The sequence below is a fragment of the Sylvia atricapilla genome, chromosome 3, assembly GCF_009819655.1.
Source record: "Sylvia atricapilla isolate bSylAtr1 chromosome 3, bSylAtr1.pri, whole genome shotgun sequence".
NCBI lineage: Eukaryota > Metazoa > Chordata > Aves > Passeriformes > Sylviidae > Sylvia > Sylvia atricapilla.
This window is the reverse complement of record NC_089142.1, coordinates 26,769,964-26,797,673: the sequence shown is the minus strand read 5'-3', so window position 1 is coordinate 26,797,673 and position 27,710 is coordinate 26,769,964. Positions and strand designations below refer to the sequence as shown.

Below are 27,710 nucleotides of genomic sequence, written 5' to 3'. Positions count from 1 at the left end.
ATTTGTTGTCCTCAGTTTTAGTTGATTATATAGTCTCTTGGTCATTTGCTTACACATTTTATAAAAGATGCTACTTCCCTTTCATGCTCATTTATTAATAAATGTGCAGTAAAACAGAGAATTGTCCCTGAAGTGACTTAAATTCCATTATGATAGCAGAACTGTACGAAGAAAACAGTACTTGGCTCACCTGTGCAAAATCTGACATGATATATTTCCATCTTGCTGCTTAAACTTCAAGCCTTATTTTGTACCTTGCTGGACTCCATGGGGAGCTTCAACTGCCCTGATATCTTCTATGCAACAATACTGTGGAGTATATGATCTGCTTGGAAGAGTCCCATAGGATAAAACCCTCGAGGGAAGGGCCAAAGAAAATCTATCACAATTTCTAAGCTCAAGAGCTATTTGTCTCAAAGAACAGACAAAAAATACCAGACGGCCTGTATGAATGATCAAGGAACTCCTGGCCAAATTCAACAACAACAAAAAAAGTATACTGGCAGAGGATGGAAGCAAGGACAGGTAACCTGACAGGAAATAGAGAGACAATATCTGAGCATGCAGCAATATGTTTAGGAAGGTCAAAGATCAAGCTGAATATGTCAAGAAATTTGAAAGAGATCAAAAAGGGTTTCTATGCGTATATAAGTGACAAGGGGAAGAGAAAGGAAAATGTAGTCCCATTCTTAATGAGACTGGACATGGAAAAGTTTGAGGTTATAAAAACTGCCCTTCTTTCAGTCTGTACTGGTAGGATTTTTCTTCAAAACTCCATTATCCTCCAGACCAGAGAAAAATTCTGAAGCAAGTAAAACACATCCTTGATGGATGAGACACGTCAGGAAATATTTAGGCAAGCTGGATATATGTATGTCCATGGGCCCTCTTGGGATGCACCCACAAATCATAGCATCATAGAATTTTATAGTCATTAAAGCTGAAAAAACCCTCTAAGATCACTCTGTCCAAATGTTAAGATAGAACCATTATGTTCACTGCTCAACCATATCCCATGTGCCCCATCCACATACCTTATAAACAGTTCCAGGGGTGGTGATTTCAGCACTTCCTTGGGGAACTTATTCCAATGCACGACCACCCTTTTAGTGAAGATTTTTTTCCTAATATCTATTTTAAACTTCCCCTGGCACAACTTGAAGACATTTCCTCTCATCCTGTCACTTGTAAATTAGTAAAAGAGATTGACCCCCCACCTTGCTACAACTTCTTTTCAAGCAGCTGAAGAGGATAATAAAGATCCCCCTTATTTTGCTTTTCTCCAGCTTAACAACCCCAGCTTCCTCAGGTGATTCTCATATGACTTGTGCTCCAAGACCCTTCACCAGTTTTATTGCCTTTCTTTGGATATGTAATTCTCTGAGAGCTGGCAGATGTCATTGCAAAGTCACTGTCATTTAACACTAATAGATCATATTGATTAGCAGAAGTACACAAAGAATGGAGGAGAGCAAATGTCACTTTTCAAGAAGGGCAAAAATGAAGTAACTTCAATCAGCTCACTGATGCCTTGATCCTTATTAAGGTAATGAAGCAGTTAATCCTGGAAATCATGAATTACAAGAAAATTATCTGCAGTGATCAGCATGGTTTCAGCAAGGATTAGTCATACTTGACCAACTTGATAAACTTCCAAAGTAAAATGACTTGCTTGTAGATGGGAGGTGAGCAGTGTGTATTGTCTACCTGGATATTAGCAAAGCTTTCTGTGTGATCTTCCACAAGATCCTCATGAAAAGGGTGATGCAATATAGGCTGGATGAGTAGGCAGTGAGGCAAACTAAAAACTGGATGAGTGGCCAAGCCCAGATGAAGATGTTTTTCATGGAGAAAACCTTTACAAGTGTAACCAATGGTGTACTCCAGGAGTCAACTGAGGATCCAGTCCTTTTTAACTTCTTCATTAGTGATCTGACTGAGGGGGAAAAGTGCACCCTCAGAAAGTTTGCAGAAGACATAAGGATGGGAGGAGTGGCCAATACACTACAGGGTTGTGCTGCCACCCAGAGGGTCCAATACAGGCTTGAGAAATAGCTGAAATGAGCCTCATGAAGTTCAACAAGGGGAACTGCCAAAAGCTGCACCTGGAAAGAATAACTCCATTCACCAGTGGATACCATGGGCTGATGAGCTCGTCTGCAGCTTTGCAGGCAAGAACCTGGGGATCTTGGTGGACGTTAAGTTGAATGTGAGGCAGCAGTGTTCCCTTGTTCATAGAATGCATATGCCTGGGCTGCACCATGGGGTGTTTAGTCGGCAGGTAAAGGAAAGTGGTGCTTTCCCTCAACACTCGTACTGAGGCTATACTTGTAGGACTGTGTCAAGTTCTGGGTTCCCCAGGAAGAGAGATGTGGACATACTGGAGAGAGGACAGTAAAGACACTGAGATGGTTAAGAGACTGAAGTATCTCTTCTATGAGGAAAGGCTGAGGAAGCTGAAACTCTTCAGCATGAAGAAGAAAGGCTCAGAGAGGGATCTTAGCAATATATACAAGTACCGGAAGGGAAGGTGTACAGAAGATGGAGCCAGGCTCTTTTCAGTAGTGCTCAGTGACAGAACCAGAGGCAATGGACACAAAAGGAAACACAGATGCTGCTGTCAGGACATCAGGAAACACTTTATTACTGTGAGGGTGACTGAGCACTACCACAGATTATGGGGGTTATGGCGTTTCCATCCTTGGAGACATTCAAAAGCCATCTGTACATGATTCTGTGAAACTGGCTCAGGGTGTTCCTGCTTGAACAGGGGGATTGGACAAAATGACCTTCAGAAGACACTTCCACTCTCAACCATTGTGTGACTGTTACTGTGAGGAGTCTCTTATATGAATGGTGTAATTATATATTACTGGAAAAGACTTTTAAAAAAATCTTCATTTTATGACACGAGATATTATATAATGGTATTTCCATAGAAGCACATTTGAAGAAAAAAGAAAAGTCATAATATTACCCATAAGATGTGAGTCATTACCAAATGTACTGAATATATTTTCTGATTTTTTCAGAGTATAAACCACAAACAGTTAATAAAAGGCTGTTTAAAGTTATAAAAATGTTATCACTACCCTAGCAATTACATTTTCATAGTCTCTGAGGGTTTATGATCCTGGGATATTTTCCAGTACAAAACAGATTTTAAGTTCAGTCATAACTGCATATTATGAATCAGTGATTTGTATCTCTGTGTACAACTAAAACCCCCACATTTATTCTTATGTGATTTTAGTGTTTGTTATGCTGTTTCTCTGTCATTTAACTTTTTAACAAATCCACATGTACTCCGCTTTTCTTCATAGATAGTAAATTGACATTCAGATGAAATATCAAAGTACCCTCCACTGCCTATAAGAGAACTTCACACACATCAAACTTGGAAGTTTGCAGTATGATTTTAAAGATTAAATTAATAACTTTGTACACTTTTTCAACTTTTGGTCTGTGGTGACCCTCTATATTGCCATCTTCTGATTCAGTCCTTCTAATGTAGCATAATGCTTCAGAGTAATTCCCAGTTCACATTCAGATTAATTCCTAGTCTCCCCTTTCTCCCATATCTTTATGATAACTCTATTTTTATGCATTGATGTTCAGCATCAAATAATTCCAGATTTCAGGACAACTAGTATGCCTAAATAAATAGGCATACTAGTTTATTTCCGGTTTAAAGGAAGCCTTTCTTGGAATTATGTTGAAAAAATCCCATATTTATTTAAACAGGTCCTTCATTAAAACTCTTTTTTGTTTAGATGACCATAGGCAGTTACTGAGGACTTTAAGCAGATAGACAATGTTGCCTCATTTCTTTTTCTTGAGGGTTTGTATCCATGTAAAATTGATTGTAGAGTTAAGATCTGAGAAATCTCTTAATTCTGAATAAAATATATATCCCACATAGCAAAGTATGATCCATCATTGCTTCACCTGTTTGTAATTAATAATTAACAGTGTTAAAGCTCATCACTTAAGTAGGTCTCTGATTGACTTTTTGAGTTTGACATTCATATATTCTATATGTCATGCTCTTCAGCACTCTTCTTTTTGCCCAGAAAGAGAAAAATGGAAAATGGGTTTTTTGAAATCATTCCACTACTTTAAACTTCTGGGCTTTATTTTTACTTTTTTATTCCACAAATACACAGGAGAAGGCCATGTGATATCTGAAGTCTGAGGAAATGTTCAGTGTTTCTATTTTCAATACATTATTAATTTGTTTTACAGTCATTGCATGTTTTTAAATAGTTTCCCCCTTCTGTAATAGGTGTGAATAGCGACCTATATCCTCCTTTGTAAGCATAGAGTTTGTGGTGATGGAGATTGAGGCTGTGGCCAAGCCTCATCCCTAATGGGATACAACTGTGTAGGGCAGGTGAATAGTATTGAAGGCAAAGGAGCCTGGAATGCTGGGGTGTACTGACCAATTACAATAGGGTAGAGAGGGAACACAGGTATAATACATGTGAGATGAAGGGTATAAAAGGCTGTACTGAAAGACAATCAGGTGCTGATGCTTGGAGCCTTCTTTGGTGTCAGTTGTATCTCCTTTGTCACTCCATGCTGTCAAGTAAAACAAATCTTGACGGAAAGTACTTGAAGTTATGTGAAATCCAATCCTTTTTGACACAAGTAAGTTTAAGAAGACTTAATCTCTTATACAAATCAAGTTTGGAACAGCTGATGGACACCTTAACACATTATGAAGATTGAACCTGTTCACATGGAGAAGCAAGATTGAGGCTGCTCCATGAGAGGAATTGCAAACTGGAATCCAAGTTTAACCTCAGTGCAGCATTGCCATCTGTAAGCAAGGCACAGCTGTGCAGCATCAGAACAGGGAAGCCAGAACCAGTGTCTGGTAACAGGGCCCCTGACAAGCCCCAGACGCACAAGCAATGGACCAGACCCAGGGTCCAGCTAGTGAAGCAAGTTAGAAGCAACAGGAGACAGAACATAAAACTAATCTGGTATACACATACAAGCGATCCATCCAAAAAGAAAAAAAATCCCTAAAAGATCACTCTTGAGACAGGTAGAGAGGCAGGATTGGAAACTACATCTACAAAATAGTTCAGGCCAGATCAGGGTGCCCACAGCTGAACTCACTGACAATGGGCAGGGTGTGTAGGAAGAACTTCAGTGGGTCTGCTTCAGTCAGCTTTGGTATATTAGGGCTCTCAGGACTCTGCTGGTGCTTTACAGGAATTGCCTGAAGCATGGTCATCTGGAAAATTGAAATAATTAGTTTTGCTGACAAAGGAAGGCAATCAGGTTCTTTTTTTCCCCACACTGGGTCTGCATTTGCAACAGCTATTTCCATTTCCATTCATACTGTTCCTATCTTGACTAGGCCATCCTGGAAGCACAGCTCATGTCTGCTCCCACATTTCCACCACAAACCACTGGGTTTGTAGCTCAGGGCAACCTTTTCAGGGGCTCTGGCTGGATTTTTCTGCTAAGAAAGATTGATTATTGCTGGCATATTGTGCCAATGCAGCCTGTAAGATGTACAATATAATCCATGGACATAGATGAGCTGGACTCTGGGCAGTTTATATTTGAAGAGTCACAGACTTTCTCTGAGTTAAACTCTTTCATGGAAGCTAAGAGGGTGGAGTGGTTTGACATCATATAAATTATTTTCAATCTGTAATAGGCATTCACAGAAAGGATATGAGGTAAATAAAAATTAGATTTGATTTAGATTTTTAGCTACTACAATAAAGTAATAGCTAAAGAAAAGCCCTTGAAGAAAATTAGAAAACGACCAAGCATGTTGAACAACAAAGTTGAGAAAAATAAATGTCTGTCAAGTTCCCTAAAGCCTCGCCTGGGCTGTCTTTCATAACCACGTTTTCTGCAAAGTCAGCAGAAGCATTATTCAGTTTGATACATTTCTTATCTTACAGAATAACTCATATTCCTTAGCAAGCAACAAAATTACACAACTCGTTATCAAGTACACGACTAGAATGCTTTGCAGTTATGCACATTTTATAAAACAGTACGCAGTTAGACGGGTGTTGTGAAGACAATCCTCAAATACACTGTTAGTACTTTGGCTACTTCTTTATAAAAGTCTTGTTGCTTGGGGTTTTTTTTTTTTTCTTTCAAATATTACTTCAGTAAGTTTACATTAAGAAGAATTTTAAATCATAAGCTTTTCATCCGATCTCGAAACAGAAAGATTAATTTTGTGTCATGAATATCTCAAGTAAGGACTTTTACTGCAAAAAATATTCTTCCACATCCTTTCCTTAGTTGTGGTCATTCTGTGTGCCTTTAGGTTGTCAAACTTTACATTTAATTTTGCCTATAAACCACAAATTTAGTATAAAAGTATTTAAAAGAAATTTTGCATTTTGATCTTTTTGCATGTGTTTTGTGATTCAGATAGAAATTTTGTAGTGGTTGTGGCACTTAATAAAAGATACTTCAAATATAATGTGTATTACATTAAGAAAATAAGCTCTCAAATTATTTCAGTTTTATTCTAATTTCTGAATGAATTTCAGACATTTATTCTAATGTCTGAGTATTATATTTGAGTTTGAAATTTATATTTTTTTTAATATCAAAAACCCTTCAGTTTGTGATATCCTACAAAACCTAACAATAGTTTGCTAAATTCAGATAAAGTTCAAAGTTAATGTCTTTAAGTTGAGCAGAAAAAAGACATACAAACTTTAAATTTAGTGATTTTAAAGAGTTATATTTCTGAAGGTAAGGAATACTCAGACTTCATCCATTGCATCCATTAGACTTAGGAAACTTAATGTTTTTTGTCATCTTTCATTTGTAGTTATATTTACCTGAGAACTTCAAAGTTCCTCCATTTGCTAAAACTGCATGACTATTTTAAAGAGAGTAAGTGATATCAGTAATACAGGAGGAGGATTAAAAATACCTTTGCAAATTTTTTTGCATTCACCTTTTCAGGTCCTTACATTCTTCTCAACACCTTTGTGCTCCTGCAGAATAATGTCTTGTGTATAATCACTGTGCTGGTAGAATATGTTGCTGTTAAAGATCAAGTAATGCAATTTGCAAAAGTGACAGAATTTGCTGTAATTATCTGCTATATATTTGAGAACACTGCAGTTTTATACAGCATAAAGTATTCTATAGCATTAATAGAATTAGAGTTGGCGTTGGTATTTTTAACATTCTCTTTGTACTTCAGAATTGGTGATATGATGCCTTTAAAGTGTATAGGAACTCAGACCTTGAGCTATGATTCATTAAATAGCTAATTAAATATTATGTTTTACTAGTAATTATGTTTGGATGTGTTGTATTAATTTTAACCTTTAAAGTATAAACAAACAAAAATAATATCAGCATACTTTGAGGTTGAAAGTAATTTGTAGCCAATTAACAATTTTTATCTGACTTTCAAAGAAGGTTCTCATCATACATTTCAAATGCATAGTTGAGAGAAGCTGCATACTGAAAATAAAAAAGGCTTCTCTGTGTCTGTCCGGTTTTTTTCATATCTCAAATACTCAGAAAATATGGTCTCACAATAGCTTCATAGATTCCTTGATTCTCTCTGAAATATATTTAAAATATTGCTCACATATTACCTTTGTACTCTGAGAACATGAATTCCTAAATTCCCCCTTGCATATTATCTCGGATATCATCAGTATATGAGGATGATCTCATTCTATTATTTCCCTTGAAGCTGCATTTGCTTTAACCTTTAACAATTCAAGAGAGGTGAAAGAATCTGCTTCAATAAGTTTTTCTAGTACATGCTTCAGCTTGCCTATGGCTTGTGGCCAGATAATTTACTTCTGCAGGAAACTCCATTTGTGTTATTTGTGCTGCTCTCCACCTGCCTATCCAGAGGAAGAGAAGAGATGCCAATTCATTTTTATTTATCTCCCTCAAAAAAAACCCACCATAATCAGGGATCTGAACTGGAAAGCATAAGAAATGCAAAATACCAGAATTAGATCAACAAGGTTCTATATAGTGCCATTAGCTTATCAGCACTTCAAAGAAAATTCTTAAAAAAATTAAAGAACTTAGAAATTAATTTATATGTTGGCCAGTCCTTGCTGCAATGCTCACTGCTGTCATGGCATATGTTAGACAGCACTCAGCAGCTGCTCTTAGCAGAAAGTTTTTTAGTTTACTGAGTTACCTGTACTCTCACTGGACTATGCTTTTTCTCTCCCTTTTCATCCATATATCTCCAAACCTTATGGAAAATGCAGAGCATGTTTAGAGGCAGAAAAAAACCACAATATGAGCCCTTTTATCATAAGTTTATGTGTGGAAGAGAATCTTGGATCTTCTCCAATGAAGGCTTTTTGTATCTAGTAGATACATGTTTGACAGCCAAGAGTCATGGTTCATATGATTCTGAGACAGGATGTGTAGGTGTGCTGCAGAGAAGAGACAAAATTATTTTCACCATGAAAAGAATTCAGAGGTATATCAGCATTTGGTTTCTTTTAAGCTTCTGCTGTAAGATACACAGAAAGTCCAGCATGCTTTTCACAATGCTGACTTGTTATAACTACTGAATGTGATTTACCTCCACATTCCTATGGCTGGATGTAGTGGGTTGACCCAGACTGGCCACCAGCCACTCACCAAATCCTTTCAGTCACTCCCCTCTGCAACTGGACAGGGGAGAGAAAATATAACAAAGGGTTCATCGGTTGAGACAAGGAGAGATCACTGACCAGACACCATCACAGGCAAAACAGACTAGAATTAGAGATATTAATTGAATGTATTACTAATAAAATCAGAACAGGATAATGAGAAGTAAAATAAGACCATTAAAAACACATTCCCTCACCCATCCCTCATTCCCAGCTCTATCTGCTCCCTGCCGACAGCACAGGGAGACAGAGAATAGGGGTTATGGTCAGTTCAACATCTGTGGCTTCTCATGCTGCTCAGGTAGAGGAATCCTTTCCCTGCTTCATCACAGGGGTCTTCCACCAACAGGAAATAGTTCTCCATGAACTTCTCCAACACGAGTCCATTCCATGGAAAATAGTTTCCCACAAACTACTTCAGCATGGGTCATTCATCTATGGTGTGCAGTCCTTCAAGGACAGGCTGCTCCAAGTGTGGTCTGCCACATGGTGACAAATCCTACCAGGAGCCCTGCTCCACTGTGGGCTCCTCTGTCCACGGGTCTGCAGGTCCCTGTCAGCAGCCTGTTCCAGCATGGACCTCTCACATGTTTACAGCTTCCTTTCAGACACCTGCTCCAGCATGAAATTCACCTCCATGGGCTGCAGGTGGATCTCTGCATCCTCTGGTCCTCCATGGGCTACAGGGGATCATCTCATCATGGGCTGCACCACGGGCTGCAGGGGAATCTCAGCTCTGACACCTACAGCACATCCTGCCCCTCCTTCTGCATTAACCTTTGTAGCCCTGGTTCATGCCTGAGATGTTTCTGAAATTCCCTTCCCAGGGAATTTTCTGTAAACAAGAGACATGTTTTGGTAACGGCAATTTTTTTTACATTTCTTTCCCTAGGAGGGACTTCTGTTTGATGTCCTTCTGGTCTGGCCAATGTAATTGAAGAGGTTTGTCTTCTTGTCACCAAATGGTCTATGTAAAATAGTATAAAAAGGGAGACACATCCCAAAAATAAAAAAGTCATTTCAGCCTTCTGAAGTCAGAGTCTTTGTGTTGTTGCAGTGTATAACAGCATCAGACCTTGGTGTATGCAGAGCTGTTCCCCTTATGTATTCTCACTCAGCTGTTGTCTGGCTGTAGTTTCACCTGCACATCAACTTCTTTCCTTCTTCTTAAATGTGTTATCATAGAGGTGTTACCACCATCTCTGATTGGTCCACCCAGCCTCAGCCAGCAGCACGTCCATCTTGGACTTGGCTGGTGTTGGCCTCTTGGACATGGAGGAAGCTTCTGGAATCTTCTCACAGTAGCCGCCCTTGTGCTCCTCTTTCTACCAATACCTGGCCACATAAACCCAATACACTGGAAGTAAATTTTCCTGTTACATATCAAAGCAATCCCTTTTGTATACTACAAATCTACATTTCACTACACTTCCTAGCTTTGATCTTAATCATTTCATCCCGTTTTATCTGCATTTTGCCTCATTAAATGTTCTTTAGTTATTTGATCTTACTCTTCCTTTGTATTACATGGAGGAAAGAGAAATGTCCAGTATTACAGTACTGACAGCTTGCTGTAGGACATAGGAGGAACTGTTTTATTAAAAATAAATGTCCTAAATTAGTGTAGGCCTGATTTTCATATGCAATGATACTTCACAATTCTGTTTCAAAGGTGTCAGAAAGCAAAATGAAAAAAAATTATTGACAAAACTGGACAAAAATTGCTTGAATTGCTGTAGATTTGTACACTGGAAAAAAATTGCTGTAGATTTGTATACTGGAAAAAAACCCTTCAAGATTATGTTTAACCTCAGTAGGAAAGCTGTCTATTTTTCTGATTGTAATGCTTCCAACTTTGCCTCCCTGTAACCAACGAAGCAGAAAAACTCAAGACACACAGGGAGTCTATCAGTGTACTGTGGCCAGTGGGGTCACATGTAGACTGTGACAATCCCATAGACTTTTCATTAAAAATATATCTCTATGATTTGAACACGTCAACACATTTGTCTTTTTTTTTTTTTTTTTTTTTTCAATTCAATTTTTCAGGAGAAACATGTTCTGTTCGCATCAATGAGTGCCAAGACAGACCCTGCTGGAATGGAGGAACCTGTGAAGATGATATAAGTGGCTTCAACTGCAATTGTCCCTTTGGTAAGCATTTACACTTTTTATATAATTGCTACATTGGTGCAATAAGGGAGCCCCACATTTGCTACTCAAGGGCTATAAAATATTGTACAATTTTGAAATGTACAGAGATAGCAATTTAGCCTAATAAAAAATAAATTTCCTCTAATTTGTCATAAGAAATTATTATAAATTATAGATCACTTAGATAAAAAGTTCTTGTAGCACTGAAAGATACTGGGAAAGAAATATGACAGAACTGAAAATTTTAAATTATTTAGTGTATATTTGTATAGACACCTTGCAGCAATACATCCTTTGAAAAAATGTAGGGTTTGGGCAGCAAAATGTTGAAATTTAGCAAACAAAACCCTCAATCTTTCAAATCCTATTCCAATGGCCAAATTACTAATTCTCAAAAGAACTGAACATTGCTCTAAAGTTTGTATGGCCTCAATCTGGTTGCGTGATCTTCATGGGATCTGAAATGTCCTGAAGTATCCAAGGTATTGTATAAGGCTGTAAGATATGCTAGAGGATAAAAGGGACATCCAAAATGCATCAGGCCAAGTGGCAAGTAAACTAAGAACAACACAGAAAGACCAATCAAAATCAGGGAGAAAAATACATGATGCTGAAGATCTGGCTTTGCTAATCATATATACAAATAGTTTAATTTGAGATTTTACATGCTATTTTGTGTTGACTAAGAAAATGTAGAACACAGTGGGCTAAAAATTCCTAACCTTAGAAATTGCTTTGACCAAAGGAGCCTGGTGTACTGATTTTGCCACTTGTAAGTTCATTTATAAATATGGATGATAAATTGCTGATAAATTCCAAAATGGACGTGTGCATTTATAGGCTCATTTTTACTATGGAAAATAAGGTCAAGAAAACTAATTTTATACAGTTATGGGCTAAGAAATACTTATAGTACTGTGGCATTTTGAAGATAAACTGATGGTGATCAATAAAGCCTGGAAATGTCAGAGTACTGAAACACAGGTCTCCAATGAACCCTCTCAACCTGAACAACGTATTTTAAGGGAACTTTAATGTATTTAATAACATAAGATCTTTAAATGCCTTGAGGTGGTTATCTGCTAAGTTGGGAACAGAGGACAATACTGAGTTATATCTTCAAAGATAAAGTGATGCTTTCAAGTTTGTTGCTTCACTGAGACAAATGTAAGCCTGTCAGGTGTTTCACTGAATAAAGGCTGTAGTAAAACATTAACACAGACATTATCTACTTTGTTCTTCTGAGATTGAGATTATCACATTCAATGCATCACTTTGCTGTCATGTGTTTGACTCTTGTTGGTGTTCACCAAAACTTTTATCTACAGTGAATTTTACGCAGAAGCATCCTGTACCTCTTTCTTTGCACAGATCTAAAAGGAGATCTCTTTCATACAGAAGAATGCATGTCAGCGACAGGAAAAAATTCTTATTGCATTGTATTAATAATCATCTGCGCCTCTTTCTTTAAAGAAAAGCCAGTCACTTTGTAAAGGTTTTCTTACCCAATTAATCTTTATTATAATTCCTAGCATGTGTCATCTGGAACAATGACGTTCACTTAATGGACATATACACTAAAAATTATGAGTTTCAATCTAGTGACTCTAAAAAATGCTGTGTACAGCAGTGGTTCTTTATCATCAGTCAAATGATCAAAACACTTCACGGTGAACCATGGGTCATCTGTAGAAATGATCAGTTGTTTCTCAAAAGAGTTAAGACTTGCTGCTATTAATAATTGCTTTATTAATACAATACCAAACTGGATTAGAGAAGGGGAAATTTGTGTACTGATGTGAATATCTAACAGTGAGCTAAAAAGAGGAGAATTTTAATCTAAATGTGATACGCATTCCATTTGTGCCCTTGGCAAAATTAATTAATATCCCAGTTCATATTCTCTAGGTGAAGGTGCAGATAAACAAATGCAACCACCTTGCAAATACATTGCTATGATTAAATATTGTCTGTAAATTGCCTGAAATCACAAATAGCTACATTACTGGATATTTTTACTGCTAGCTCAGTTCTAACTTCAAAAGATAGCACAGCTGACTTGAGTTAATTTTTAAGTGAAAAATGACAATTTATCCCTCCATACTTTTATTGACAACCAGTGTCCTACTGGATTTCTGGAAAAGAAATAAGTTTCGCTTTTCAGAGGAAAGTAGTTGCTGACTTATTAGCAAGGAATAGTAAGTAAATAAAAAATAATAATAATGAATAAATCATGTATATTCAATAGCAATAGACAAGGGAACACAGAGGATTTGGATATGCCCAAATGATCAAGTTCTTGTAAATGAAAAACTTGTATCTGTAACTGTCTGACTAGACCAATAACATTTTTATTCATTAGGTGGATGGCTGCTTTCTTTGCACTTTTGTGCTTTGCCTCTGTTGTCTAAAACAGTATCTGCACTTTATTTTAAGTATATAATGTTGTCTTCTCAAATTTGACCTTTCAATTTCAAATATGCTGCAAACAATGATCATAAAGATCTTTCCTCTGTCTTCAGGGGAGGCCCTATCTCTAATTTTATTTAGATTATTATTTTATGAGTAATAGTAACTCTATTTTACTAGTTACATCTTAAGGCAGCTTTGTTGGACAAGAAATACGTCAACATCTTTGTCAAAAGCAAGCAACACTGTTTTTTACCTTTGACTAAAAATTCAAGGGTAACCACAGTTAGGAGTTACATACCTTAAAAGGGTAATCACAGTTAGGAGTTGTATACATTAAAGTTCATTAAATATTTTTCCTTCAAATTATGACAATAACAAATTATTATCATTTATTTGAATACAAGAGAGCATAAGTGCTATTAAAGTACAATTTGTAAGGAAAGGATTAATTTCTTTTCAGTTTTTCTTTCAGAAATATTAATGCAAAGCCAAGACAGATGTCTTTGCTCCAAAAAGAGCTTCATATTAGCAATGGGTGAAGACAATTTAACTAATGATCTTGACATGGGTTAATAATGAAGAGATGCTGTATAATAGTAAGCATAGAATAAACCTATATGTTTTGAAAAGAAAAAAGTGATTTTTTATCTTTTGTCTTATAGAATTTCCATGCAAAGTGGATGTAAGACTAACACTTTTTTATTTTTAGTATAAAGATATATATTTTCCAAAAACTTGTCTAGTTACACATGGTATGCAGTGCTGCATCTGGAAGATGCATAACTGGCCCAGTGAAAACATGAACATGAAAAATGTAAGGCTGGATTCTTTACAGTGCTGTGTGCTGTAGATATTTGGTTGTAGCTGAAGAAAGCAACCTGATTAGCCTGATTGATAAACAAGGTTTATTAACTCAAAAAAAAAAAGCTATGTTAACACTTAGGCTCCTTCTGATAATGAGTAGGATCTTTCAGATATTGTGTCTTTAAGAAGTAGAGTGTTTAAGAAATGCAGAGCAACTAGAATATTGCCATTGGGGGCAGTAACAAGAATTAAATTGTCAGAGAAGATTCATGATCTGATAAAACTGCTTTTGATTGAGACTTGTGGTCCTCCAGTTTTATTTTAAAAATGTTTATTTATAGAGCTTAAAGTGGGAAAAGCACATATAGGGTTCTTGTTGACCTGTGCTATAATAAAGCAATCATCAGTCTGACATATTTCTGTCTGTATGAACTTTCCAAGACAGTTTTTCTTCCAGAGAGTTACCCAGATCTACCCCAAATGCTTCTGCAGCCTATACAGTCCATTAATATGACCTGAAAATTGCATTTTTTAGTTTGTTTCCAAACATATATTTAAAATTCACTCATCCTTGAGCACAATTGTTTTTCCTTTTTAATAAATCAGAGCATTAAATATTTAACAAATCTTAAATTTGTACATTTTATTTGTATGAGCTCATTTTATGAAAATATATCTTACGCTTTATTAATTACTTTCAAGTAGTTCAATTTCTTAATATGTGGTCAATTTTAATACACAAGCTGTTATTTTTATAGGACAAATCCGCTTTCATCAGCTTTAAAAATAATCCATTAAAATTCTCTGTAATACATCTGAGACCTTTCTTAGAAATTATTCCAGTAGTCCATCCTGCTGTTGATAAGATATTGTCACTAAATAGGATGAAATGAAGTCATTTAATCATACAGATCATTAATTCACAAAAATGTATCTCAGCATTGCTGGAAAAATGTAATAACTAGAGTCATAGTTTAAAGGTAGATATCTAGACAAAATCCTTTCCTTGTTTTTGGATTGATGTTGGGGTTTGGGGCTTTTTGGGCTTTTTGGTTTTCTGGGGGGAGGATTGTTTGTTGTTGTTTTTGTTGGTTGATTTTTTTTTTTGGTTTTTTCTTTTCTTTTGGTTTTCTTTTGGTTTTCTTTTGGTTTTCTTTTTCTAATTTCCCTGTGATACATTCTAATTTTATTAACACAATATAGGAAGACCAGGCATAAAAAAAAGTATAGGTTACTTTAAGTAATAGTCTCTTTCTGGGCCTACTTTTGTGGATCTTTGTGACAGAGCATGATCTTCATTTTTGCACCTCAAGATAAGAGAGAGTAATACACAAATAGATCATATAGAATCAGAAAATGTCTTTAGATATTGTATGAAATCATTACCTAAGTAATTTTCTCTTTTAGTAGAAGACATGCATGGCTTTCAGGTGAACATTTTAAGCATCTTTGGAAATTGTTTCATAGGAAAGTAAATGTATAATAATATAGCTTGGGTGACCAGTTACTGCGATATAATGATGACCTTGTATAGGAGATTTTACAAGCATTATTTCTGAACTTTAGGCAGGTCAGGTCAAGTGTAATATTTTTCAGTTTTTTCTTTGTTCCTCACTATCTAACTCTAGGTTTTATTTGCAACAAATTTAATGCATTTTCTCCAAGATGAGTTTATTTTTTCCCATAATTCTCACTAGTAAGTGATCTCACTGTCTTTATCTCAACCAATAAGATATTTAATCTAATTTTCTCTCCCCATCCCGCTGACGAGAGGGAGTAAGAAAGCAGCTAGCTGGATGGAGGTCTGGAAGCCATCCAAGGTGAACCCACCACAAACTCACAAGCATCAGTGTTGTGAATCAGCAGATTTAAGAAAAGTGAAAATAAGAACCTTGGTTATTTTAGCCTCAACTAGTCTTTCTTGCAACTAAGAATGAATTTTGTAGTAAGAAAGTCCTAAAATATTTAAATTCAGGTTATTCATTAGTACAAGTAACATAAGGAAATCTTTATAAAATTCTTGAAATATGGGGAAAGCACTGTAACAATAAGTCCTATACACAGGAAAGGTCTTAAATAAACCTTCTGTCATAGATTCAAGTTCTGCTCCTATAGCAGCTATGTCTGGAAGATGGCACTGAAAAAGCAAGCTGTTCCAAGAGGTCTAAAACCTATGTTCCAACACAGCAAGGTATCTTGTCTTGTTAAATACTACCATCTGATTTTTTTCATCAATTTTATTGGAAGAAACTCCAGCCTCTTTCCTTGGATCAGAGAAAACCTCCAGATAGTACCAAAAATACTGAAGACGATAGGCATTGTCTGTTGACATCACTTGCAATTCCCATGTGATCTTCATCATCAGAAACATAACGATTAAACAGTATTGATTAATATATATTCTGAACTCAGGGTAATAAAAGTGCAACCTCATGCCATCTTCAAAAATGGAAGCGATGGCCAAGGAAATTTAAGTGATGATATATATGCAGCTACTATTTGATACTTGATTTAATATGTGATGTTGGAACTAATATAGGGTTGGCTCAATATAGTGAATGTAAATCTCTACAGAATCTACCAGAAAATTGAAAGGCAGACAACTGATGAGAGTTCTAAAGGACTTGTGTTTTATCCAATCTTTGTTAAGACTAATGTGTCGAGAAAACTTTTTACACATCAGTGAACCAGTTTACCAGGGAAAAACGTATCCATGGAGACTCTTAGATCAGCTCCTGTTCTAGAAATAACGTACATTATCAAACCCATGGATTCATTCCCTGTATGTTTTATTGCCTTGTGGTTTCTTTGTACATTTTTCTTCTTTTATGCGACTCATCCTCATATCGTTTTTATTAGTCCCTGGTGTTTTTTTTTTCATTTTGGCCATTTATATTGCTCATTGAAATACTATTAATTCTTAGGGTATGCTTTTAAATTTGTTTTATATTGCTTCCTTCAGGTTGCTTTCTGAAGACATGACACTTGTTACCCTTTCTATTCTGCTTTCTTTGGTATTTCACTTTTTTTCTCTATGAAAACTAATATTTAGAAACTTTTTTTTGCAGGTATGTTCATAAACAAACATTAAAATCTGTTTCTTGCAGAAAGGGTAGTTAGAAAGAATTTTTCTTTTTTTATCACTGAGTACTTATGCACCTTTTCTTGTTAATCTGCTATTTGCTTATTTTACTTGTTTAAATTTCAAAGTTTTTTGGTTTTAAATTAAATTTTTAGATTACTTTTGGTAATTGAACTTTTCAGTTTGCCTCTTTTATTCATATAGGATAAATAATTTAAGTATTTCAAATTTAGTGGGACTGTTTTTACAAGTTTCCCTCTTCCTTTGGTTCACTTGAGGCAAAATATTGTGTAGAGTGTCATGATAGCCTTCTATGGAGGGAATGACTCACTCTCCTACACAACTTTTCTTTTAGTCTTTAAGCTAAATGAGAGTAGGAGTAAACTGAAATTTTTCATTTTCATATGTTCCAGTGTACATGAATATGGCATTAGTCTTTTCTTTACATCTGAAAAGTTCTTAACATAAGACCTGATTCTGAAAAAAATCAAAATCACAAATTACTTCAAGAAGATTAATTTATTAAAATAAAATAAAGAATAAACATCCACTGAATAGAATTGTAGCAACAAAAAGATTTCTAGACCAGCTGTTTCCATGACAACCTCCCTTCTTAGGTTTTAAAAAACATTTCTGCATTACTCCTGAGCTACTCATCTTTTTTCCTGTATGTTATTTAAATTAATATATTATTTTATTCATATAGACTATTGAATTAAACACGTGACAAAGTATTGTTCTATTTGCATTATAATAGTGTCATGATGCCTGATCTATATTAGGAGCACTTATACAACACTCTTTCTTCGTGTTGTTTTTATTTTCAGTATTAATATGATCCAGAGAGTTTTGCTTGTTTGTTTTATGTTTGTTTGTTTACTTGTTTGTTTTAAGGGCAATCCTCACTGCTACAAATGAAATAGGAAATAGTTGGATATAATTTTGCTAGAGGTATCAGTCTTTTGTATCAGATTTTAAACTGGGAGAGCTTGCATCCAGAAAATACAGTTTTAGCCAGCGAAAGGTAGTTGAGGTGAATACCAACTGATGTGATTTACTCTGTCACTAAAGACATTGCAGTAAATGTGGGCAGAGGTCTCCTTAGCACTATTCTGTTGCCATTCTTTCATCTTTACAAATGAATTTCAGAGTTTATTGGTTGTTTGTTTTTTTTTTTTTTTAATTCACATAATTTTCTACAATATTCTTTGCATGATAGCTTTAAGATTCTTAAAACAGTTCATCTATTTTAATAAAGTGAAATGTTATGTTTTAATCCACTGTCTGGATATGAAAAGGACAAGTAGAAAATGCATAGGTACTATAACTAAATGTGAATCATCAAAAAAATTACATGAAGGATGTTATGTGTAGCAGGATGATAAGGGCAGAATTGAAGTCTGTAGAAACAGTGAAAATTAGCCGTAGTAAGGATCAGTTAAAAAGTTAAGGCACAATAAATTGAAACCTCACAAAAATTACCACACCATTTTATTTTGTTCAACATAATTGGCAGTCCTTTTCAGAGGATAACTCAGGACTGAAACAGGGAAACTACTACCCAAATAGTTGAAGCACACTCTTTGAGTCAAACTGCACCCTATCTGCATATACTATGACTTCAGAAATTAAAAATAATAATTTAAATTAATTAATAGCATGGTTTTGCTCCAGCCACCCTAAAGTTTAGGCTGCCCACACTACATGTTGTGGCATCCAACCTCCTTAGGCAGTCCTGAAATCAGGTACTCAGTCCAAACAGAACCAGAAAGTCCTGAGACCAGATTCACAGTGCACTTTAAAAACAATAAAGCAATGCTGATGTAATTAGCTATAACATAAAGGTCATCAGTGATCAATCATCAATTTGTATAACTGTTCCTTAAGAAAAAACACCTGCACAACTCTGTGGAGTTTAATACATCAGTATGTATAAAATGTAGAGGCAGCTTTCCCACAATCCTAGTTACAGTCAAATTTACTGATGATCTACATGGTTAAGTTGGGATCATTTTCCAAGTTTAATTGATTCTTCAATAAAATATTTTCATTTTCTCTAATTATAGAATGTTATGTCAACTATGTCTTTTCTTAAATATAGCCTGTGCACTTGAGACAACATGTTCATCTATGCACCCTGTGCCTGGGAATGTTTTTCCTTTGGTACAGATATTTTTATAAACCTAGCATCTGCACAGAATCATAGAAAGTTTTGGATTGGAAGAGACCTTAAATGTCCCCTAGTTCCTGCACTCCTGCAGAGACACCTTTTACTGGATCAAGTTTTTTAACCCAGTCTGGCCTTGAACTCTTCCAGGGATGAAGTATTTACAACTTCTTTGGAAAACCTGTTCCAGTGCCTCACCACCCTTACAGTAAAGAATTTCTTCCTTATTTCTAAACTAATTCCGCTCTCTTTCAGTTTGAAACCACTGCCCCTTGTCTACGTCACTATCTACCCATAGAAAAAGCCCCTCTCCTGCGGCAGTGCCTATATCTCTGAGTCCAGCAGCCCTGACACCACAGCAATATCTGGGTCTTGGCTTGTCAGGAGCGTAGTGTGACGACGGCAGAGAGAATAAAGGAGGGACTCTCAAGGGGTAAATGCAACAGCGGTTTATTGGGCTCCAACATGGAGTCCTAACCTCGGGGTACCAACCTCAGAGAGACCCCGGGTAGGATTTGCAACAACCTCTAATGGGGGTGTAAACCATGGGAGAGTTCAATCAGATCACCAGTAAGGGTGAGGCTCAACACACAATAGACAGGTGCAGTAACCATACAGAAAATAATGGGAGGGGGAAGCCTGGATCCTGTCCAGTCACTCGACGCTCTCCTTGGAACATTCTGGACGCAGGGAGAGGCCCCCGAGTGACTGACAGGACCAGGGGGTTATATAACAAATGACTGACAGACAACTGTAACTGGGGGGAAACCATAAGGGGAGGAACATGGAGGGGGTACATAGAACAAACCATTGCATATAGCTTTACAAAATGAATATAAAGGTGAACCTAAACAAAATGCACCACCACACTCTCCCTTGCTTTCATAAACCCTCCTTTAGGTACTAGAATTCATCCTCCCTTTTTCCTCTCACTACATACCCTTGTATCCCAAAGTCCTTTTCTGTCTTTTCTGTCCTGTTCTTGTAAACTCTGCCAAAACTCTGCCAAACCTCCGCTCAGCTTGTATTTGTGCTTGGGATTGCCCTGTCCCAGGTGTGGAATCTGAATTTTCTCAAGTTGTGAAGGTCGCTCTGGATGTCATCCCTACCCTGCATCATCTCAACTCCACCACCCAGATTGGTGTAGTCAGCAAAATTGTGCAAACATGCACTTAATTCCATTGTCCTAGCACCAACAGAGGTGTTAAACAATGCTGGTCCGAATAGCGATCCCTGAGAAATGACATTTGTCACTGATCTCAACTTCGACATTGAGCCATTGACTGCATTGTACTAACATTTTTTATTTAATAAGTTCAGTATAAACTTTCTTGGTTACATGTGTAATTTCAGTTTCATGTTTGCAGATTTCTTTTGATATCTAGAAATTCAATTTACATATCAATGATAAAACCACATTTGGATAAACAAAAACTCATTTTAAAATATACATATAATATCTCTCTAGCTGACTATTATTAATATATATTTATGACTGTTCAGGCAAGTAATTGAAATTGCTTATAGAAATTTATTTGATTTAGCAAACAAAATCATAGGTTGATGGAAAAAGTCTGTATTTACTTTCTCAGGGAAACATTTAAATAGAAAGTTCACAGACATTTATCCTTTCTATAGGTGATGAGTTTTTCTCATCAAGAAATTTTATGAAATGTTTAATTAAATTCCACATAAACTTACTTATTTAGCCTGGATATAATTTTCTTGTGTCTTCCTTATTTTTTTTAATTGGGTGAGAAATATATTCTTATTTACCTGAATGTGGTTGTTAAACTACTCTGTACTTCATGGAAAGATGTTATCACTCTGTGTCATTTCTATGCCTTCTTTTAGTACCAGGTATTATACTCCTATATGTAAGTGCAGCCCCACCAAATGTGTTTTACTTCTTTACTGTTTATGAATTGAAATTGATAAAAAGGCTGGGAAAATATACTTATCTTTGTAGGTAAAATATATCCTTGCAGACCAACTTTGAATGACAAATTTATCACTGATGGGCATTATCACATGGTGAAATAATAATCCATTATGGTTAGCAGTGCAGAAGACTTCTCTGAAGTTCTAGTCTGCCTTCATAACTAGGCATGATTATTCTCTCCAGTCTATTTTGCATAAACTGTGGTTAGACAGGGAATTGGATATCTGGTTACTTTTCCTACTTACTAGGCAGGAATCCAACCCATAACCAATCTGCAAGTACTCCCTGAGAGGGTTCAGCAGCTTTCTTCCTTAAGCTTGTAACTCAAACTGTGCCAACTGTGTCAGCTGGACTTTGAGAGAATAAAAAAAGCATACTTTGACAGCTGGATGGGGAGTCTGTACATCAGCCAGGAGAGAAATAGAGCATAGTGCAGATTGCACATAATTCCAAGAGAATTATTCATCTTTGCTAACTGGGATTTAGTTAAACTTCTGTTGAACTTCTTGGTCAAATTCAAGTTCCGTTTTTTCAAGCAAGCTCATTTAGCTTCCTCTTCATGAAATTAACTTCCTTGTCATCCAAACAAACCTTCACTTTTTAAAAAATTTGGATTTGTTTTGGCTGGTATGGAGTTAATGTTCCTCATAGCACCTCATATAATGAAATGTTTTGGATTTCTGACAAAATAAGTGTTGATATTATACCAGTGTTTCTTGCTAAGCAGTGTTTGAACAGCAAGATCTTTTCTGTTTCTCATACTGCCCTGTGGGCAAGTAGGCTCAGGATGCACAAGGATTTGGTAGAGGCCATAGCTGTACTGCTGAGCCCAACAAAACACAGGGACATCCCATACCATATGACATCATTCTCAGCATATAAAACTGAGGGAAGAAGGACATGAGGGATGTTTGTCTTCCCAAGTCACTGTTGGGCATGATGGAGCTCTGCTTTCCTAGAGAAGTCTGAGAAACTGACTGCTGGAACGAAGCAGTGAATAAATTCCTTGCTTTTCTTTGCTTGCATGCACAGATTTGCTTTCCCCATTAAAATGTCTTTTTCCAAACCCATGAGTTTTCCTTACTTTTGTTCTTCCAGTTCTCTCTCTCTTGTCTCACTGCAGGGTACTGAGTGAGCAGGTGTATTGAGCTCCAGCATTGCTGGCCACTAGCACTAACAAATCACATCACAATATTTTTCCTCCTTGCTTTCATCCCATAAAATAAGATGCAATTATATTAAAAAGATTAATAAAGGCATTGATAGATCAATATTTTAGTGAAACAAATTCTTTGCATATTCTGGTATGCTTTGAGATAAACTTTGCTCTGCTGTTGTAGAGCTGCAGTAGCACTTCAGTAGCACTGTTCGTTCCAGTAGCACAACAAATAGTTAATCTCACCAGTGATTTTCTTTATTCAGGTATATATAGGAAATTATCAGTGGGTAATCCTCTTGTCCACCCACCTACATAATTCTCATAATTCTAATTTTTTTTTTTTTTTTAACTTCAAATATACAGTCCTTCAACACAAATATTCTTCTCCTCAAGCTGTGTATCAACAACTTCTCTGATGTCAAAGTACATGCAATAGAATGGCATGTTTGGGTGATTCTATACCACATGAGCTGTATAGAATGACAACTGCCTTCATTCTCCATGACTTGTTACCTTTGTTGAATTGTATTTTTCTGTCATATTACACTGCAAACTCATATCTAATTTGCCACCCATGGCCACCCACAGACTCTACCGCAAGAGAGAGTGCATCTCTCTCTTGGAGTTTCTTCACTTTATGAGATTTAATGCTCATTTCATTCCTGTGGACTTTTGATGCAATAAAAGAATTCTAATATTCTTCAAAGTATAAAAAGGATTATTTTTATCCACTGCTGTGGTAAATGTATACAGTCATTGCTATGAACTGAACACCGGGAGTTTATTGTCACTAACTACACTTACCTTTTTCTTGAACTCTTTTTCTCCACTTATTCTAATGTAACTGAGTAAACTGAACACAGCATCTTAAACTTACTGTTTTAGCATTGTTTAATGCAGCACTGAAATAATGCAATCATAGAATGGTTTGGGTTGGAGGGGATCTTAAAGATCATCTAGTTCCAAACCCCACTGCCATGAGCAGGGATGCCTTTCATTAGACCAGCTTCATTAACACCCCATCAAGCCCAGAACTGAACACTCCCAGGGATGGGACATCCACAGTGTCTGTGAATAAACTGTTCTAGTTCTTCACCACTCTTTCAGTGGAGAGTTTCTTCCTACCATATAACCTAAACCTACCCCTTTAGAACCATTGTCCCTTGTCATGTCCCTATATTTGCCCGTATAAAAAGTCCCTCTCCCTCCTTATAATAAGCCCCATTAAAGTACTGGAAGGCCACCATGGTGTGTCCCCAGAGCCCTCTCTTCTCCAGTCTGAGCAACCCCAACTGTCTCAGCCTGTCTTCATAGGAGAGGTGCTCTGATCATGTTCATGGCTCTTCTAACCCATTCTAACAAGTGTTTCTGGTCTTGAGTACCCCAGACTTGGATGCAGTAATGGCAGCCTCAAGAGAGAAGAGTAGAGAGGGAGAATACCCTTCCTTAGCCTACTGTCCATTCCTATCTTGAATCAGCTTCTGGGGTTTGCACGTTTTTTGGCTTTTTTTTTTGTGGTTGACCTGAGCTGTGAATGCACACTGTGACTCCTGTACAGATTTTCAGCCACAAAGATGCACAGGAAGATTAGGTCAGCTCTATGATGCAAATGCATGCTATAAATAGTAATGGTTAGTAACACAAATAGAAACAGTAAGCTGTTACTTATTCAAATTTTCTTTTTCTCCCTCAGATCTCTGAGTTAGTAGTCCTTTTTTTGGTTTGGTTGGTTTTGTATTTTTTAGAGAACATATGTTGAAAAGGTGTATTTTAGGAATAGTTTTCACTTTCTACTATTTTTGCTTGGGACAGATAGCATAAGTTATCACTGAGAGCTGAAAGACTGACAGTGGTAATTGTGTATTTTGGTATTTTGATTTCCTTATCATAGATTCAATTTTTCTATATTTAAGGTAGAAAGTTCAATTTTAGCCATCTTAAGACAAAAATCTATCATGAATTCTCCACTGTGGTAGAAAAGGAGAGCTAATGACAAAGCTTTTCAGTCATTAGAAGAATCAGAACACAGCTTTAGCATCCATGGAGTAGATAGAAATAGAACTTTTAGACCCATGAATTTATTTTTAATTTTAAATTATTCCTTGAATTCAATGAGATTTTGCATGCAAAAAGCTTTATCACATAAACTTAAACTCATAAAGTTTATTTTTAATGTTATCAGGATAAATATAATAAATAGTTTAAATGCTTAAAGTACCATTTCTTAGTCTTCATTTTCTAATTTTAATTATCTGACAAATTTATGACAAGGACAGAACTTTTTTACAAGTTAAAAAATAATAGGGTTTTGCATATATTTTACCATATGAAATATTATCTGGCTTAGAAGGAGAAATTAATAGACAAAACTATCAAGAAATAATGAGACAATAATTCATTAGAAGTTTTATTATAATTTGGAGAAAAAAATGGAAAAATCATGCATTTCAGGAAGATTTATACCTATTCTAAAAGATAAGCTATCATGACTTCTATTAAATTGAATACACTAGTTATCATGTTGCCTTTTATAAAAGCAGATGGTTTTGAGAACATCTTAAGGAATATTGGCAAAAAATGCCAATGTCTACAATATCACTATCAGTTATGAAAGTGCATCGATCAGATAATTGCACTTGCTAGCTGTGCATGTGATGAATTAAATAATTATTTATTCTGCTTAATGAAATCTAGAGAAATAATTAATTACACTAAATGTCTTCTAATTATTCATTTTTTACAAAAGAATTAATGTGTTTCAGATCACCAAAAGAACAGTAATTGCCAACCAAACTTGATTACTCAGTGAAATGCATGAGATTCCTCCAGAACACCAATCTTAAAAGCAGTGGAAAGAATAACAGTGAGGTAATTAGATTTCTTGAAGATGCACGTACCTTCAAGTTGAAATTGATGTTTATAGTTCTATTCTTTATATCTATACTACTATGAAGCTTAGCTGATTTTCAAATTAATATCACAAATGTCAAAGAGGTCCTACTAGCTTTTCAGTTCCATAGTCTGAGGCATTTAAAACCTATTTAAAAGTCTGCTTTTCTAAAGCATTGTGCAAAAATAATAGTCCATAGGAAATAATGCAGATTATAATTACTCTGCAATCTGTTCTGACTTCCTCTTTCCTGTCTGCCTCCTTCCCCCCAAAAAACGGAACAATCCCTAGTAATAATAGAAGGGAATTTCTTGCTGACAGAAGACCAAGTAACAGTCATGCTCCCCAAATCCTGGGGCTTGCTTTGGGTTTTTTTGGGGGTTGGTGGTTTTTTTGGTTTTGTTGTTGTTGTTGTTGTTTGGTTTTTTTTGTTTTTGTTTTTTTGTTTGTTTGGGTTTTTTTTGTTTTTTGTTTTTGTTTTTGTTTTTTTGGTTTTTTTTGTTTTGGTTTTTTGTTTGGTTTTTTTTTGGTTTTTTTGTTTGTTTGTTTGTTTTGTTTTGTTTCATTTTGTTTTAATAGGTAACTGCTTTTATTGAAATATTTATTTTGGAAAAATAGGGTAACTGTTCAACGATTAGGTATAGCTACCAAGTGGCATCTTATTAGAACGGCCGCTGAAAGAGAAGTTGAAATCTTGACTGTAATGAAACATTATGGACTTTACTTGTTATTTACAGTGATTCATGCATTTTTCAAGGTGAAAACAGCTTTGAAAAAGAGAATATTTTGTGAACTGCTAGCTGTAAAATCACTGGAAAAATATCAGTGTTTAAATGTTGTCTTGGCTGTCAAAATGGTTTCAGTTTATCTGCATTTTCCTGAAAAGTAAAAGAAAGAGAATGTTCTTATAGAAAAAATTGTTTTGGAAGAAAAATTACTTATACCCAAAACTAAAACAAACAAATAAACAACAACAACAAAAAAATAGTGTTGCTATGGCACTTCATTTTATTTCTTTCATAACCTACTATCTCTGATTGTATTTCAATGTTAAATTATAGTTTTCATGTTCTGTGAGATACATGTTGCATCTTCTGAATCTCACAGCTAAATCTTAGAATCTGAAGTCAAACTTTCTCAACAAGTTAAGCTATTTTGCTGAAATGATTGTGTGTTAAAATTGAAATGCTAGCCCTGACAAAATGACAAAAGCAAATGGGAACTGTGTATTGTCAAAATATGAGTGAGCAATTTGCTGGACAAAAAGTGCAGAACAAGTGAGAGGTCTGGGAAAAGCGACAAAAATGTGAATAATACATGTAAAACCTGGGGTATGGATCTGACTGGAGTGGTGTTAAGCTCCGTCAAGAAAGAGCAGAGACCTGAGTTGGAGAATGAATAGAACTATATCCATGGAGCTGTACATATTCATACAGCTATCAGCAGATAGAGGTGACCAGGCTAAAGCATACTAACACTGAAAACTAACTTAACTGGGAAAGGTACTAGGAAGCCAGTAAAATAACTCTCCTCAAGAGGAAGAAAGAACATAAGAGAAAAGTAATAATAAAAATAGAGTGCAAAAATTTTATTAAAACTGTAAGACTATGAGCCAGACAATGTTGTATTAGGGTTTCTCTGCAGTAAGGGGAAAGTTGCATGCTTGGTGGGTGACTATGTTGACTAGTAGCAGGTCAAAATTTCTATGCATTAAAAGGAAAAATAACTGACCTTATAATATTTGAAATCAGTTAAACCTTACATATTTTGCATGTTGGAGACAGAACTGTTTCTATTTCTGTAGTCTTGCTGCCCTAGAATACCCCTTCTGATTCCCTCTGAATGATCTGTCTCCTCACCCAGTTTTACTGGTAGATGTTCTTTTTGTCTCAATGGCAGACAGAAGAGTCAGACAAAGAAAACTTTATTGACAATTCAAGTGATTATTCCTCATGTATATATAAATATATATCAATTACATTCAGTATTCTTAATAAATATAACCTATAAATTAAACAAACATATTATATTATATTGTAATAGAGGTTGCATGCTCTATGCAAAAAACAAACAAACAAACAAACAAACTTGAAAATAGAAATGCAATGAAATTCCTCCAAATATTTCTGGGTTTAGTTGTATATTTTGGTTTCTATGCCTATTAAGATCAGCTAAAAATTAATTTGTTTCACATCTGCTTTATGGTGTTGTGCATGTTAACAGATGGGTCAAACTGTAAACTAGCCATGATGAAAAAGCTAAAATAACCTACTGCTCCAGTATTTCCTTACAATTGGGTGATACACACGATTTTGAAATGACAGTTTATGTATTCTTAATGCTAAGGATATTAATTAAAATGGATTTTAGGCTAGCAGTGATTTTTTTTTTTTCTTTTAGCTGAATTTCAATGATTACTTAATCATAGTATATAATTGCCATGTTTAGTAGTCCATCA

At 35.7% G+C, this 27,710-nt stretch overlaps 1 protein-coding gene across 1 annotated transcript in view; it reads left to right on the top strand.

The window, feature by feature from the left end:
• The window catches only part of EYS (eyes shut homolog), a 718,715-nt gene that overhangs the window by 90,922 nt on the left and 600,083 nt on the right, over window positions 1-27,710 (top strand). The window contains exon 11 of the mRNA XM_066314978.1: window positions 10,692-10,796. Coding sequence (XP_066171075.1) covers window positions 10,692-10,796 — 105 coding nt within the window. The remainder of the gene's footprint in view (window positions 1-10,691; window positions 10,797-27,710) is intronic.